The sequence below is a fragment of the Budorcas taxicolor genome, chromosome 2 (genome assembly GCF_023091745.1).
Source record: "Budorcas taxicolor isolate Tak-1 chromosome 2, Takin1.1, whole genome shotgun sequence".
In the NCBI taxonomy this organism is placed as follows: Eukaryota; Metazoa; Chordata; class Mammalia; order Artiodactyla; family Bovidae; genus Budorcas; species Budorcas taxicolor.
The window spans coordinates 160,153,627-160,170,400 of NC_068911.1; the positions used below are offsets into that span (position 1 = coordinate 160,153,627).

The following is a 16,774-nucleotide window of genomic DNA, read 5'->3' on the forward strand; positions in this document are numbered from 1 at the left end:
ATTTAAATTTACATGGAAAATAGCATACAATACAATTAGGCCATTTGTATTAAACCGGATGAAGTTTTAACTTGGGCTTGACTAAAGAATATAGGGACACAGAAGGGACTTTGATGGGGACTGAGTCTCTCTTTTTCTGCATTAGGTGCAGAGGAGAACTGTTTTCATTTCTTGGGGAATCTTGAAATGCTTCCTAAAGTAGGTAAAATTATTCTGAAGCATAATATAGGGAGATAGAAAGTTTGAAAGAATATATGTCTCCTTCAGGAAAGGCTTATCTGAAAGGTTCAGCCATTTTTAATAATGAAATTTTTTGTGGTAATTGTATGTTTTCCTGCAGGTCCATGGCTAGCAGTGATGGCCAGTCCATGGAATTCCTTTTTTTAGACTATGTTAAAATATGTTACACAAATGGTGAAAAGACTACCTAATTTATGGTGAAGGTAGCTTCTTGTTTGTTTGTTTGTTTGTTTGTTTGAAGGTAGCTTCTTGATATTTAGAACTTTCTGAGAATGATTAAACATAGACCTAAGGGCTTTTGTTATTTTCTATTTGTAATATTTTTTAAGGCACCAAAAGTTTCTAATTAACTTTCCTGTTATATAAAGATATTGCTTTTTATTTAGGCCCATGATTACTTTGAAATGTCCCATAATGAAATAAAAATAGGACTATTTTACTATAGCATCACTTTTGGTTTTTTCCCTCGCACAGTATGTATTACTGATAGCTAAGTTCAGCTGACAAGAAAGGAAACTGCTCTGCTCTATAATATATAAAAATCAGCCTTATGAAGCATGAGTTAGAGTAAATGACTTAGTTCATAGATATTTTTGCAGTTACATGATCAAAGTTCCTCAGAAAAGATGAACAAAGTTAGCTAATATTTGAAGTATTTGTTTAAGTCCCTTGAAAGGCATTTTCTAGATCAGGGGTACCGCAGTCCCCAGGCCACGAACCAGTACTTGTCCGTGGCCTGTTAGGAGCCAGGCCACACAGCAGGAAGTGAGCAAGCCTGCAAAGCTTCTTCTGTATTTACACCCACTCCCTGTCGGTCACATTACAGCCTGAGCTCCACCTCCTGTCAGATCAATGATGATGTTAGATTCTCATAGGAGCACAAACACTAACCCTAGCATCAAGGCAGAATGTCCTGAGATTGCCACAAAAGAGAAATAAAGTGCACAATAAATGTAATGTGCTTGAGTCATCCTGGAAACATCCCCGTCCCTGCCCCTCTGTCTGTGGAAAAATTGTTTGCAACCAGTCTTTGGTGCCAAAAAGGTTGGGGACTGCTATTCTAGATGTTTAATAAAACAGAATTTCATGTTTTAATTTTTGGTTGTAAAAATAGCATGAATATTTAACTATACAGTTTTTTGCAATAGAATGCTTACTTTCCCTAACCATACTTTTTGTTTTGGTAGTTAGGTATGTTACCATGGTAAGATACTTAACCATCTTTTTGTTGATAGTGTTGCCCTTTCTTCTGCTGCTGTTATTAATTTTATTATTTATAATTGTATTCATCTTTAAGAATCTACATTTAATAAACTTTCAAATTTTTATATAATGAGCAAATTATGTATTTAATGCTGGTAATATGGTAAGGAAGAAACTATTAACATGGTTCAGCTGTATTTTACCTCTACTAAAGTAATTATTGGACTCTTCCTGTCTTTACCTACTTCAGCCTTTTCTCTGTGATGTAATCTGATTATGTGTCATTGTACATGAACCCTTGCCTGCCTCCACTTTATTTTATTCCTTGTATTTAGGAATAGAAGTCCGTAGGAGTATAAGAGCAGAAGTGGCGGCCTTGTTCTCTCACTTACTTTCAAAGAGATAGTAGGGCTTATTATTGAAACGAAAATGATCAGTAGATTCGTATTTAGCTTTTTTCTTTGTGTTATAAAAGCTGAATATGTAAAAGAAGCATAATTATTATTTAAGGTGGCACAGATCAGATTCTGCCCCAAGAAATAAAATTTCAAGGTTCCAGGCACCGATTTCTACACTGGAGTACACGTAAGATTTTATCTGTCTGCTCTGCTTTTCACAACTAGGAGTTTTAATTTTGCAGGCTTTGTGACACTAATATTTCACCAGGTAATTGGCATGTACTGCCCTAATTATCTTACTGTTTGGCTTTTAAGTACCTCTGTTTTAGGATTTCTCAAGCTGTTACCATACACTTTGTTTAAAAAAAAAAAAAAGCTAGATCAACTAAGGAAGTTACATGATTTGCAGTATAATGGTGCAAGTAGAATGGAATAATTGAATAATTTATACCAGAAATCCTTTCTAGTTCCTTTATTTTGCTTTGATTGGCATATTAGTTCTCTGTGGACTCAGTTCAACCAGATTCAGTGCTTTCAATCTTTAAAAAATTTTAGCACACTGTCTTTTATTGTTTATTTTCACTCAGAAGGAGAAAAGGAGTCTAAGTATAATGAGTCATTTAAGGTTTTTTTTTAATTCCATATATTAAAATTAAGCTTTGGAAGAATATTTTGAGATCATAAACCCAGCTGTGTGTGACACACAGCAAGGGATGGGAATGAGTGGCCTCTTAAGGGGAGGGGACACTTTGGCATGCAGTATAAGATTCAATAGCTGTGTAGCTCTCAAGTACCAGAAACCATTATAAAACCAGTGATCTCTCTCTTAATTCTGATTCTCTTATTATACTTCAAAGACCTAGTAAATTACCTTAGTGGAAAGAAATTAAAACTTCATCTGTATTTAAAATTTCAAGAGAAATGGTGCAACATTTGTGATTCAGTGAAAACTTTTTCTTCCCTTTTTGACTGTTTTACCTTTACTATATTTTTGGAAGAGACTAGAGCTTCACCAAAGAGATTATCCTCACAGTTTGAGAAACGCTATTCCTATGAAAACCCGTGGAAAAAAGAGGTGTTTGACTTTGGACTTACATTATAATAATAGTTATGCCAAGTCAATTTTCATTTAAATTTGAGTTCTAACATTGGCTAGTGTTGTTTATTCAACACTCGCATAGTAAGAGTTCATACAGGCATGAGAGAGAGCTATTACTAATGAAATAATATGACAAACATAAGTACATTCTTCAAATTTTCCGTACTTTTATAAAAGAAAAAGGTAAAACTGAGATTTTGCCGTTGTGTAACATTACTAGGATGAATTTGTCATCAACATGCATTTTTACCTAATCACTAATACTATAACATTTGCTTGAATAATCTCAGTGCCTTTGCAAAATGTTTACTTATTTTTCACAGGAGTTCATGTGTCAAAACAAAAAACCAAAGTCACTCCACTTAGGTGGGTGGGCAGAGATGAAACTCAGCTCTGAAAGCACTGTTTCCTGTCACAGTTAATGCCCCCAGTACCGGGCATCCCAGCTAGCATCAGACCTATCACTAACATGGGGCTTATTCTTTTTCTGTTCTTAGATTTGTTTATTTTTAAAGACTCTTGCAAGACTGCTTAAAGCTTTGAAAAGAAAGAATTACTAGACTCTTTCTTCTAGTTAGTGTAGCTATGGTCATCTTATGATTTAATCATTCAGTTCATCTGTAGATAGAAATAGATTAACCATTAAGGGCATTTAATCTGTATGTATACTGCCCAAACTGTCATCAGTGTATGAATACTTCCTACTCTGATTTTGCTGTTTATGAAAGATTGTTTATGGAAATTTAAGTTTCTTAACTAATCTTTGAAACTTTTGAGAAAGTTTTCTTTTGAGAAACAACCTGAAATCCAAATATGTTTTTGATGTTAATCTTTGATGAAATATCTTTACTAGCATTAATTTTAATTTTATCTTTCTACATTAATGTTTTCTTATTAAGTTACCATTGAGGACTGTGTATGGGTTTTTTTTTCCACTTAATACCACATTCTAATTTTATATGATCATAGAATCTTAGAATTGAAGATGATCTTACAGACTTTTTAAAACTCAGTCTTCTGTGCATTTCATCTGAAGAATGCTTTGCAGTTAATCTGAAAATAATTTATGCTTGATGACCTGATTTCCCATGTATGGACAGGAAACACTTGTACTTTTAGAGTTTAAATAAACAATTCCTATTGCTTATTTCTGACAAAGTGAGTTTGCTCCAAGGAAGCCTTCTTTCCTTTTGAATTCTGATGGGCAAAAGTCCATCAGTTTTTTTCATGGATTTGGATTCAGTTTGTTGGCATTTTTGCTCTAATATTATAATTCTAAATAGTGATCATTATAGACTTTATATAGGTAGCTCATTTATATACTATTTCAAATTGGTATATGCAGTGTTCAATTTAAGCCCCAGAATATGAAGGCAAAAGCTTCAATTATGTCAATAGATATTGTCCTGAATAGTCTTTTAAAACTTGCTTAAGTTAGTTTAGCTAGGTATGATGGTGTTGCTATCAAGAGCAGTGTCAGACGGATGCCTGTTTATGTTGGTGAAGAGCTGGCCATTTTATTCCTGCCTCTGGTGACACTTTTCTAACATGAATTGAGTCTGTTTTCTTAGAAGGAGCAAGAACTTCAGGTATTCTCTATGCTGCCTGAAGAGAACGTTGAGTACAAGCCTAGTACGTAGACTTTGAGTCCCAGATATACTGTTTCTTTTACTCTTTTTGGATACCCAGTTCGGATTCTGCCAAGTACCATGGATGGAGAAGGCAGTGGCAACCCACTCCAGTACTCTTGCCTGGAAAATCCCATGGATGGAGGAGCCTGGTAGGCTGCAGTGCATGGGGTCCCTAGGAGTCGAACACAACTGAGCAACTTCACTTTCAGTTTTCACTTTCATGCATTGGAGAAGGAAATGGCAACCCACTCCAGTGTTCTTGCCTGGAGAATCCCAGGGATGGGGGAGCCTGGTGGGCTGCCGTCTCTGGGGTCGCACAGAGTCGGACACGACTGAAGCGACTTAGCAGCAGCAGAGTACCATGGATCAGTTGATATTTATTATTGTTGATAAGCTATGTATATTCCAGAAGATTCCTTGTCTGTGGACAGATATTTCAGGTGACCATCCATGAGTCTGCATCTGAAAACTTGCATTTATCTTGACAGCATGAGGCCTCATTCATATGGTGAATCAGCCCTGACAGATTACTTTCTCAGTATGCCAAGATTTGGCTTAAATCTCTCTTTTAAGTAGTCTTTGGAAAACATGGTTTTCATGTATTTTGTACTTTTTCCTTTGGATAATCAAGACATTGAAAGTTATTCACAAAATTATGGAGATTTTGTTTTTAATTTTCTGGGACTCTGGAAATAATATTAGATGACAGTTACCCTTTCAAAAATTATCCCACTCATTTCTCGGTTCCCAAAAATATTAAGTAAGAAAAGATTACATGGATCAAAGTACAATCTTTTATCTTCTCCACCTTCTCCACCTTCACTCTTTTGTATATAATATGCAGGGATGAGGCTTAGTCTAAGGTGTTCTTGTCCTGACACTGAGAAAAATTGTTGAGCCCACATCCCATAGTTCTCTTATTGTAACAAAACATTGTAACAAATCGGATGCCATGTCCTTAAATCAGTTAAATACCTCACATCGCTGATCATGCTCTAAAATTAGTTCTCTGAAAATAAGAATCCAGATTAGAACTGTAAAATCGCTTCATTGAAATGTGCTTAGCTTTTAGAAGAAACTGTAAGTGGAACCAAAGACATTGTAAGTCTCAACTCACACATAAAAGAATGACCAAGATTATTGTCACTAAGAAACCAAAAAAATGATCATTTAACCTCCATCTGGATAATTTAAAAAGTATCCTTGCCTTTTGAATGTATTCACAGAATTGGTCATTTAGCCAGGGAACGTATGCTTTAATTGAGTAATCAAAATGCTTTTTGTTAGCTTTCCAAAACTTTGGTTCATCTTTAAATTTACTCATCATAAACTAATTTCTTCATTGTCTTTGTGAAGTATTTGAAATTGGCATTTTCATGGAATCCCTTTCGTTTTATGCATGTAAACTTTGCCTGACACCTGTATCCTGAAATTCCCTATCTTACTCTTCTGATCGTCTGTAAGCTGCAGTGCCCTGTTGTTTGTTAAGAGGCTTGGGTTTACGCTAAGTAAGGAAGGCTGTTTCTCCAGAGCCGGGGGTTGCAGATGCTCTGCCGTAGTTCTCTTCCCTCTTAAAGTTGTTCTTGCATATTCAGTCTTTTAATTTGATGCTTAAAGCTACACAGTTACAGATGCTTCATGGTAGCTGGGTTTTTAAAAAACCACAGAAACAATTTAACATGTTTATTAACTTATTTGGCCTGACTCTTTGGGGGGGAAATGAAGGGTGGGGGAAATGGGCAAGAAAACTAAGCTAATTTTTAAAATATGAGTGTTTGGGGAAAATGTTGAGCTGGGGTTTTACAAAAATCTGACTTGAGTGTTTTTCTCTTCATTTGCTGTGCTTGTGTGAACAGTGTGACACCATCGCCACCGCAGGTTCGGGTTTGCCCTCCCCGTATGTTACCTGAAGATGGAGCTAATCTTTCCTCTGCTCGTGGCATTTTGTCGCTTATCCAGTCTTCCACTCGTAGGGCTTACCAGCAGATCTTGGATGTGCTGGATGAAAATCGCAGGTGACTGGCCATCACTGACTTGCCAACTTTTCTGCATTATTTTTTGGCTCCTTATTAGTGGACTGTGGTGTCTTCCTTTTATGTTTGCACCTTTGTCTCCTTCTCAGATGCAATGATTTAAAGAGCTTGCTTTGCTTTCTTTTAATTTGAAATTATTGTCCAAAATTCACATTTCAGAATATTCTGTTAGCTTCTCTCCAGTCGAGGTATGGCGGGAGGGGGTGGGATACAGTTAATAACTACCTATACACGGGAAATATAGATTTTTTTTCCCCCAAGACTTGCTGAGCTGTTCTAAGGACTTGATTCCATTTTGGATGTGCTGAGGGGTACTTTTGTATCCAGTGTGGGATGTTAGGCTGAATTGTACTCATTTTTGTTAGTAAGTCTTTAATCATTTATGATACTAATGTGGTTGGATTAGTAAGCAAATCTGAGAAGATGAAGTCAGTGTAGCTGCCAGGGCTTTTTTTTTTTTTTCCCTTTGTTCTTCACTAGGGGTTTCTAAGCCTGTGCTAAAAATCCCAGGTGCTGTTGTCTTTTTATTAATAATACTGATTGTTCTCAGTATGGATGGCATGTCTCACTTTTGAATGTATCCAGGTAAAATCACTAGCAGTATACCTAGAATTGTTCATTCAAATGAATTTTTTTTGCTGTTATTTTGAATACCTTTTTCTCCTTGCTTCATTAGTAGATAGTGTTTTAAAAAGATGAAGTTTGAGAGCTTTTTGGCAGAATGTGAGGAAAGTACAGTCAATTTCACTTCAACTCTAAACATTTTATGTAGTAATAACTCTGTTGAGTCAGGGCTTGAATTTTCATAATCATTTTATTAGGCTGTTGACTTTGCTTTTGGAAGAATTACCAATAAATTAAACAGGCCTTTCCAGTAAACCTTCTTTCTTACCTTTGGAACTGACATGTCTCATGACTTACTCTGAACAAACTTTTGCTTATTACCTGCTCTTGAGCCTCACGCAAGCCCCAGGTGTTTCACCATCCTTGATGAACACCCATCGTTCCGCTGGACTAGGGTTCCTGACCCTTCCCAGGGTTCCCATACGTGTGGGCCCAGGGACTTAAAGCCATACTAGAAAGAGCATAACAGAGAAAGCTCATGGCAGGGGCAAAATTGCGTTTATGTGTACATGTATTCAGGTATAGGTGCGGGTGTGTGTGGGTGTATATATACCCATATTATGAATATGGAATATATATGTGTATATATATCCCTCCCTAAGGGTTTAGAGTCCCTCTTACACTCTTTAAGGCTTCAAGGACTATATTAGATTATAAGAAACATCATGGTTTAGAACAAAAAGCTTGGATTAAAGGGATCGGATTTAATCTTGGTCCACCGCACTAAATAATTAGCCACATGCTGACCTTGGACAAATTGCCTAGCTTCTCTGGGCCTTGTTTTCTTCACCTGTTAATATTAATATTACCTAGTTTTCTGGATTCTTGTGAGGACTCTTCTTTCCTCCCCTATCTTTATTTTAAGATATAAAGATGGCCTCAAATTTTTTGTTTAGTGTCATGAGAGATGCTTTAAAAGATATTGAATATAAAGTACCTGGCACTTGACTAATATTTCCAAATGCCTGTTTTCTTCTCCCTCCCTAACATAGATTTATTCTTTACCAGGTATCCTCTTTAACTTTTTAATTGTAATAGGTCCTTAGAAGAGGCTAGATTATTAGGTCAAATTCTATTATATCAAATGCTATTACAGTAAAAATAGATGAATGGAAAATGTTTTATAAATCCTATATAGATGACAAAGATCCGTTCCCCTGTATACACACAGCTCAATGCAGTATATGGAAAAATAGTTGGATTTTTTTTTAATCCATAATGAAACAGTTTTGCCTTAAATTCAAAAGTATAAAATAAGAAATCTTATTAATTGTAAAATTTGCTTTCTATTCTTTTATTTATGAAAAATTATCTTGAGCTTTAAGTGATTTTTTTTTATTGAAATAAATTGACACTTTAAAAATTCCCTTTTCTGGGAAGGAAGTATTTTTCTTATTCACTTTAAATGACAGTTTTTAAAAATTCATAAAGTAGTTTAAGTAATAATTCTTTGCTCCTGTATATATACCTTGGAACCTGGAAGAGTAGATTATCATTAGTATTATTGGTTGCTTTCAACTTCAAAGGTTTTTCTTTTCCCCGTTGTATTTACTAATCTAAGTGTTGTGCAAGATTTAATCAGAGTTGTAGATGTCAAATTAGTTTTTATTTCTATTAGGAGAACTGTCTAGCTTGACTTATCAGATACAAGAAATAGGAATGTGAAATTTGGATAATGTTCTACTTGCATGACTATTAAATAATATTACATATAAAGTTTGAAGTGCTTTTATGTTCCTTGCTCTGTACGTCTTTTTTTTCTTTTCTACTTTTTATTCCTGGCTGTTATGCTAATACAGTGTCTTACTTTTGGTCTTAAGCCATCGCATTAGATACAGTTAATAAAGTTAGAACTGTTTGACAGGAAGAATGAAAAAAACCTTTCTGCCTGTTTTATTATCATAAAACAATACATTTGTGCAGTTGCTTGGCGTAAGAACTATTTTTAGTTTATACTCTGAGGGTCACTGTTGAAAGATTTATGTATTTTGTTTTTGTTTTCTCATCTTGAGAACTTATATGACCCAAAACCAAGTTCAACGTGAAAACAAAGTTAAATTCTAGGTATACATTAGAAAAGTTTACTTACATAGGTCAGTGCTGTGCATTTGGAAACTGAGGTATAAGAAAAAAAATTTACCAAAACATCTGAAATAGCAAGTACCAGGTGTGTTCTTTGGATTTAAAAATGCTGTTTAGTCCTTGCTAGTTAGGAAATGCTCACATCTCCTGACACCTTCTAGAGCTCTGTATCTCACTCTCCAATACAAAATATTAATGTTTTAAAAAAGAAACTTAATACCTCTGAAAGAACACTATTTAAGTACTCAGATTATTCATGCTAAGCATGCTTAAGTTTTATACTTGAGGGAGTTCCCTGACAGTCCAGTAATTAAGACTCCACTCCTCACTACAGCTGCTGGGGACATAGGTTCGAGCCCTGGTCAAGGAACTAATATCCCACATGCTGCTCAAGCACAGTCAAAAAAAGGAAGGGGCTTGATTATTTCTGGCTTTGATTCAATAGAATAAGAAGCCAATTCGTAAATAATTTATATTTTTTGCAATTATCCATGTAAATACATTACTTGGAAGACCTAGAAATGCAGAGTTGCAGTTGAGACAGTATCTGTTATTTATAATTTATCTTTTTAAAAAATACAGATAATTCCTGGTACATCTACCTTGTTTACTTACTGTAGCAGTTTCCATTTTTTTTTTTTTTAGCAAAAAACATTCTACTAAGACCATTTATTTACTGAAAAATGTTGATATACAAGTTAACACTGGAAGAGCCTTGAATCTCATTCCCTTTTACCGCTTTAGTTACAAAACATATTTTCAAACCTAAAAAGATTTTTTAATATATTAAATCTTATTTTCAAATTTTAAATGATTCTTTAATGTATGAAGTCATATTTACAGTAGAAAGTGGTACTTGAATATAGTTTATAACTTTGCCAAACACCTGTCTAATTTACTTTTATATTATATGTGTCAATTGCCAGTGTGAGAAGACAAAATGAAATACATTGTGAAAGGTAAAGGCTGCATTATTTTCTGGCTCTGCATAAAAGGGAAATCTCTATGGTGGAATATGTTGGATATGGCGGATCCTTTTGAGCATATGCTTGAATTTTTTTAAAAAGCTTTCGGTAGCACACAGCAGTGGCTTCACTTTTAACCTTTCTCATGTTAGTGTGATATAGGATTGGAAAGTAAGTTTTCCTAATGTCACAGAATAAATGAATTAGTAGGATGGGATGAGTTAAAAAACCTGCCTCAAGCATTATGATTTCTTGCTATTCTTTAGCCAACAAAGAAGTTTAATATCTGACTCAAAAGTCCCTTCCCCTCTAGGTTCTGTAAATTTCTTTAAGCACCAGTAGTGCCTTTAGGAAACATACAACCTAAGCATTAAGATTTTCTCTTATAAACTGATGTGAAGTAAAATAGTGGTCTGTATTGTAACAAAAATTCTACAGCGCCAACTTTCAGAAAAAAAGTAGTAACATTTGGTGTTAAATGTTTCCTCTAAGAATTGTGTTGATACTTAAATTCAGGTAAAACCTGATCAGCCTGTAGAGAATGAGACATTCAAAACAGAATAATAATTCTTCAAATCCTTAATGTGGCTTCTGCACCCCAACCTCCTTTCTCTGGTTACAAGTATTGCTGATTACTTTTGGAGGAGTTGACCAGTGACTACACAGAGCCTTTGTTTCCTGATTTAAAAAGTAAAATTTATTGAAAAGGTTACCTCTTATCGGTAGAGAACAAATTGTCCTCTAGAATCAAAGTATGTACTCAGTGAAAATCCCCACAAAGTTTCCCAGTGCACCTTAGTCTTCATTTCCAGCAGCCCTGAACGTCACTCCTGGTTGCCTCTCGGAACTGGACGCACACATCCAGTTGCAGTTCCTGTGATGTGCTGTATTATGCCCTCAAGACCTGTCCCCAACCTCCTCAGCTCCAGAACTGAGCTCCAGTTCTGCTCTTGGGAGCTGAGGGTTTACTAAGCAAAATTAATGAGGCGGGAGGCAAGGAGTTGTGGCAAGTGGGAGTTACTTCAGATTTTTAACTTTCAAGATAGCTGTTGATACCAGATGAGCAGCCATGGCCACGCAGGTGCTACTAACCAGTTCTTGACATGCTTCTAAAGTTGCCGATGGTGTTTATCTTTTCCAACTCGAAGCGAGGAGTTACACGTTTTGAACAGAATTAGTAGGATGTCAAGTACGAGCACCAAAAAATTATTTTATATGTTGGTGCTATTTTGTTATGAAAATAAGAGGATCCCTTTGTTTTCTAACTCATTGTAAAATGCTCAGTTCATGAAAGTCATAGCATGGAGGACAGCGAGACAAAGATACGTAAAGTATTTGAAATATATTATATTGTATTGAAACATACAATATAATCCTATTTGACATTTATTTGTCTTATTTTTGCTTTTATTTTATTACTCTCTGTTTCCTGATTCTGTCTTGTGCCTTCTCCTGCAAAACCCCGCCTTAGACCTGTGTTGCGTGGTGGGTCTGCTGCCGCCACTTCTAATCCTCATCATGACAACGTCAGGTAAACTCTGAGACTTTGTAATTACCAGGATGAACAGTTGGTTGAATGTGTTTTATTTTGCAGGACGTAATGCATGCAGTAGCCATGCCTTTAGATTATAGCTTTAACTTCTAGAGTTTTCTCTAGGTGGACTCCCTGCTTTTCTGAGAACAGTGAGTCTAATCATTCGTGACATTTGGCCGAGAGGGTATAAAGAAAAAGTTACAATACATTACCATGTGAACATCTAAGACGGTGTATTTAAACACAGTTTTAATGGACAATCATGCTAGTACACAGAAAAAAAGAATCTTAAACCTTGCTTTATGTGCATTATGTTAATTGTTGCCTGAGGTTCTGTCCAGCATTTCCTTTTTAGTTGTTAATTGTCTATAATGTCTTGGTCACTTTCACTGTATAGATAAACATGTCTGTAAAGCATCATTTTAAATTGGGGAAATTAGGATTGACAGCCTGAGAGGTTAAATGTTTAGAAAGGGAATTTGGTTTTTAAGCACTTTTGTCATCTGTTGATGAAGGCTTTCTCTCTTATTTTGTCCCTTTCACGTTGAGTTATGCTTAGCCTAAAGTAGGTATTTCTTCCTGTTATGCATAAAGACAGATAGAATGGCACATACTAATACTTAAGGTTCTCAAGTACCCAAAATCTCATTTCCCAAGTTGTACAGTTGAAAAAAAAAATGGTTGGTACAATAATGACACCATTACTGTAATTTTTTCAGAGCCAATTTTATTTATTTTAAGCAAATCTGCAGCAGTAGATTTCAAACTGGCAGCATTATTTCAATGATGAGAGGAAGCGAGCTGGCACATTCATCTTTAGGCAGAAGAGGGAAACATGGGTTTCTCATTAATACTAAATTCTTGGAAAATTGAAGAATGTGTCCTTAGGAGTCCCATTCCACTCAACTGACTATTTTTACATTATTAACAAGTTTTTCCTTGTGTATTTCTCATAAATTTGTGATCCTTTTATTTTTCTGTTATTTTCAACCAGTAATCTGACTTAGAATTTCTTACAGAGATTTTAGGTCTGATAAATACATGTTTTGGTTAAAACACACATTTTAAGTTGAATTATACAGGTAGAGTCTTTTGCAAATCCTTAGATTTCTTAGCAAATGAAGATTTCCTTTACAGATATTTAAAACTGTAGTTAGTTCAGAATGTAAGTTGTGGGGAGTTCCTTTCAGTTACAGTTCATTTCTCTGCATTCAGTCTGGGTCTGTTTACCTTTGAAGCAGTTGCTTCTGTTGTTTGATATTTTTCCCCCCAATTATTTATCTCATATATGACCTCAAAGAAATAGAAAACTTTTATTTTGAGGATAAAGTGTAGAGAAGAGGAGTCTTCAACCTTTATTTTTTTTCCACTAACCATTTAATAATTCTGCTTAATGTTAAGAGGAATTCAGATGTTTGTAAACCCATAGTTCTAGCACCTACTGACTTAGTAGCTTACTTCTCTACCCAATGCTGTTATTCTCAGTATTCCAGTATATTTGCTCTATTCCCATGACAGAAAGGGCAGATCACCTACTGACTTGGTAGCTTACTTCTCTACCTGATGCAGTTACTGTCAATATTCCAGTATATTTGCTGTATTCCCCCATAAAGGAAAGGGCAGATTAGGAGAAAGCAAGTTAACTTAGCCATAAAAGGAGTATTTAGAGATTCTAGGTTATCTGAAGTCAGTACACACCAAGTGTCATTGAGACGGCAACCTATATAATTCTAATTGGTGTTCAGAATGATGGAACTGCAGGATTATAAAATTGAAAATTGTTTCACATGATTTATTAAAGTATTTTTGAATTGTTTTCAGTAGCATTTATAGCAAAAGGATTTTCTAAATAGACTTGTCTTTAACATGTCTGAATGAAAAATATAATTCTCTTCATACTACTTTGTACCCCTTTGTATGGTAACGTGCTTTTTGTTATGGGGACTTGCTTAAAGTATTAAAAACATGATGTATGTGCCAACTCTAGATTACATAGGAGTAACTTTTAAGTCTGATTTATTTACAATCTGCTCATTCAGAAAAGTTAGTGAGCCATTTTATTGAAATAGCCATACAGGATTAAATAGTCTGTACACGTGTGAAGTGAATTATCAGGTATGTAAGTTGTATCTTAAAACATATTTTAAAAGTGGAAGTCGAGGCAGAGAGGAATAATAGCATTTGTCTGTTTCTCAGTAGTTGATTGTCATTTATTTAAAAATCAGTGCCCCTTTAGAAGTAACTGCATTTGAACAAGAACTTTGTAATGTTTTCTCAAGAGTTTGTCTTAGTGGCCTTCCAGCATTATTTTGTACACAGCTCCTTAATTACGCTACTTAAATTCTGGATCTGAATGTAGTGGCAAGGTGTGTTCAGGTTATTTTAGAACCGCTTCTCTGGAGATACAGGAGAGATTAGATGATTGGAAATAAGTGAAGAGTAGAAATGGCAAGAGGGGAAGTAGAAATGGCAGTGAGAAGAGATGGAGAAATAAAGAACGATCAGTGTTAGGCTTCTAGCTGGAGTTTGCTTACTTTGTGTTCCCTGCCAGTGAGTCTCAGCAGGGACTTCTGAGCAGAGTGACAACTCTCAGATCTTTTCAAACCAGGTATCCTTTTTTAACACTGCCAATCTCTGGGTTGAAAAGTGTCTCCTTATTTACATCCTTAGTCAGAGTTTCTCCTCTTTCTCTGACCTTCAAGACAGTTTCCCAAGATTGTAGGTAGTTGTTCCCTTAAGTTCTTCTCTTTATTAATACCCATTCAGATTGATAAATATTTTAATAATTTGTACTGTTAAATACCAGTCTTTATAACTGTCCTCTGAGCATTACATAATATGTTATGTGACTTGAAAGGTACTTTGAGTTCTGTTGTAATATTAAATCGTGTTTTATTTCTCAGGTATGGCATTTCAAATATAGATGCAATGATTGAAGGAACTTCAGAAGACATGACAGTTGTAGATGCAGCTTCATTAAGACGACAGGTATTTAATGTACCAAACAGCATGTGACCCTAAATTCCATTCAGGTTACATGTAAAGTGGTAGTTCCTAACATTTTATCCATTTTATCGGTTTTCTCTCCATTGTAACCCATGAATTGAAATACTTTTTCTATCAAACTATTAAACTGTAATTGATATTCCCATTTTGATTAAAGATATATTAAATCACAGTTTACAGGTTTTCATCAGGATAAAACAGTATTACCAAAATGGATTGGTGTAATTCTAGCCAGTAACACGGGGTGTTAACATTTTAAGCAAATCTATACAGCTGTATATTGCTCTGAAGCTGGGATAACCCTTCAGAGTTGGAGCAAGGAACCTGGGCCTTTAATGCCATCACAAACCAGTTGTTGGATGCACACTGTCTTCATAAGGGAGCATGAACTTGGCAAGACAGTTGTTTGGCCCAGGGCCGCTCATAGTAAGGACCAACAGCCAGGAACAGTGCTGTTGACCAGTGACACTCCTGGCAGGTGGAGAATTAGCATTTTAGTCCTGAAGGGCCTGGGTGGCAGATCACAGGGCCCACTCCAGTAGGTTAAAACATGGGGGTCCTCTGAGTAACTCAGAGAAAGCATAAAGCATTTAAAGCGGGTTAAATAGGAAAAACTGAAGCTGAGTGACAGAATCTCTTAAGAGAATTTAATGAATTTAAGCTCTCATGGGTAACATTTTTTTCCCTATATACAACTTTTTTTTTTGGCGCCAAATGAAACTTCTCATGTTTGTAATAATTCTTTTAAGAAATTAAACTACTTAATAAGAATCTGAATGCATCAGGCATTAAAGCTTCTATTCGTTTTTCGATGTTGTTTTTCACTCAGATAATCAAACTAAATAGACGTCTACAACTTCTGGAAGAGGAGAACAAAGAACGGGCTAAAAGAGAAATGGTCATGTATTCAATTACTGTAGCATTTTGGCTGCTTAATAGCTGGCTCTGGTTTCGCCGCTAGAGGTAACCTCAGCTCTCAGAAATATTGTCTCAACAGCTGGAAATATAAAGAATTTGCAAACTTCTTTGTTTTCTGTCTTTGCATTGTATGGCGTTTCACAGTCCACGCCCTGAAAATGTATTTCTCCCAGAAAGGAGGGGGAAGGACTTACATGTGCAGAAGTAAAGGTATATTCTGTCACTTGACTGTATTTACTTTTAACCAGTTCTGCCATAACACCTACTTAAAATTCACACTTTGCATGTTTTGTAAATAGGATCTAGTTGTTTTTTTTTCTTTTTTAAGGAATTTTTTTTTGCCTCTTCAGTCTGCACCACTAATTCTGAGTGTGAGAAAGTGTATAGAAAATGGGTTTAGTGAAATGTCTGTAAAGGAAAAATAGTAATTCATTTTGTCCTATTTGTAGTGATTTCTCAAACCCTATTAAACGATTTAGTTATAGACCTTTTTGCATCCACATTTCAACATTAACACTACTGAAGTCCTGGTCTGGTGTCAGATTTAATAAAATCAAGCCACCCCATGTTTCATGATCCAATGAAACATGATTGATCCTCCAATAAAATAATTCCTAACATTTTCAGTGGTTTATCTAAAATGTGGGCAAAAATGTGCATTTTTATCTTTATTTTGCAGATGGTTTTCTATAAGGTACATTTTTACTAAGTCCGTGTGTGAATGATTAAAAAAACTACAGAATAAGGTACAAATGTAGTGTATTTAATAAACTGTCAACCAAAGCTATATTTGTCTGTTGAAAGATTTTATTTCATCATATTGTGCTGTGTGCTATAATCCATGTCATATTTCTTGGTATGCACCTAAGTCTTCCCATCTCTGGAGCAACTAGTACAGTTAATGACATGGCAGGTAGCAAGTCAGATCTTCGTCCTGGTAGTGGTTGACGCTGGTTTTGTTACAGCTGTTTTTCTAATATGTAGTGTCTATAATGTGATTCAGATAGAAACACCATCAGTTCTGTTGCTTTTTCCGTTGTG

General features: G+C 35.3%; 1 protein-coding gene across 3 annotated transcripts in view; it reads left to right on the forward strand.

Moving 5' to 3' along the window:
- Positions 1–16,555, forward strand: part of MFF (mitochondrial fission factor) — a 28,152-nt gene extending 11,597 nt beyond the window's left edge. The window contains exons 7-11 of one of the 3 annotated variants that reach the window (XM_052662179.1): positions 1,954–2,028; positions 6,428–6,586; positions 11,747–11,806; positions 14,713–14,797; positions 15,645–16,550. In XM_052662179.1, coding sequence (XP_052518139.1) covers positions 1,954–2,028; positions 6,428–6,586; positions 11,747–11,806; positions 14,713–14,797; positions 15,645–15,776 — 511 coding nt within the window. In that variant the 3' untranslated portion in view covers positions 15,777–16,550. Of the gene's footprint in view, positions 1–1,953; positions 2,029–6,427; positions 6,587–11,746; positions 11,807–14,712; positions 14,798–15,644 lie in introns of all 3 variants that reach the window. The other 2 variants (XM_052662186.1, XM_052662193.1) reach the window with 2 other exon arrangements.
- The last annotated feature ends 219 nt before the right edge of the window (positions 16,556–16,774 follow it).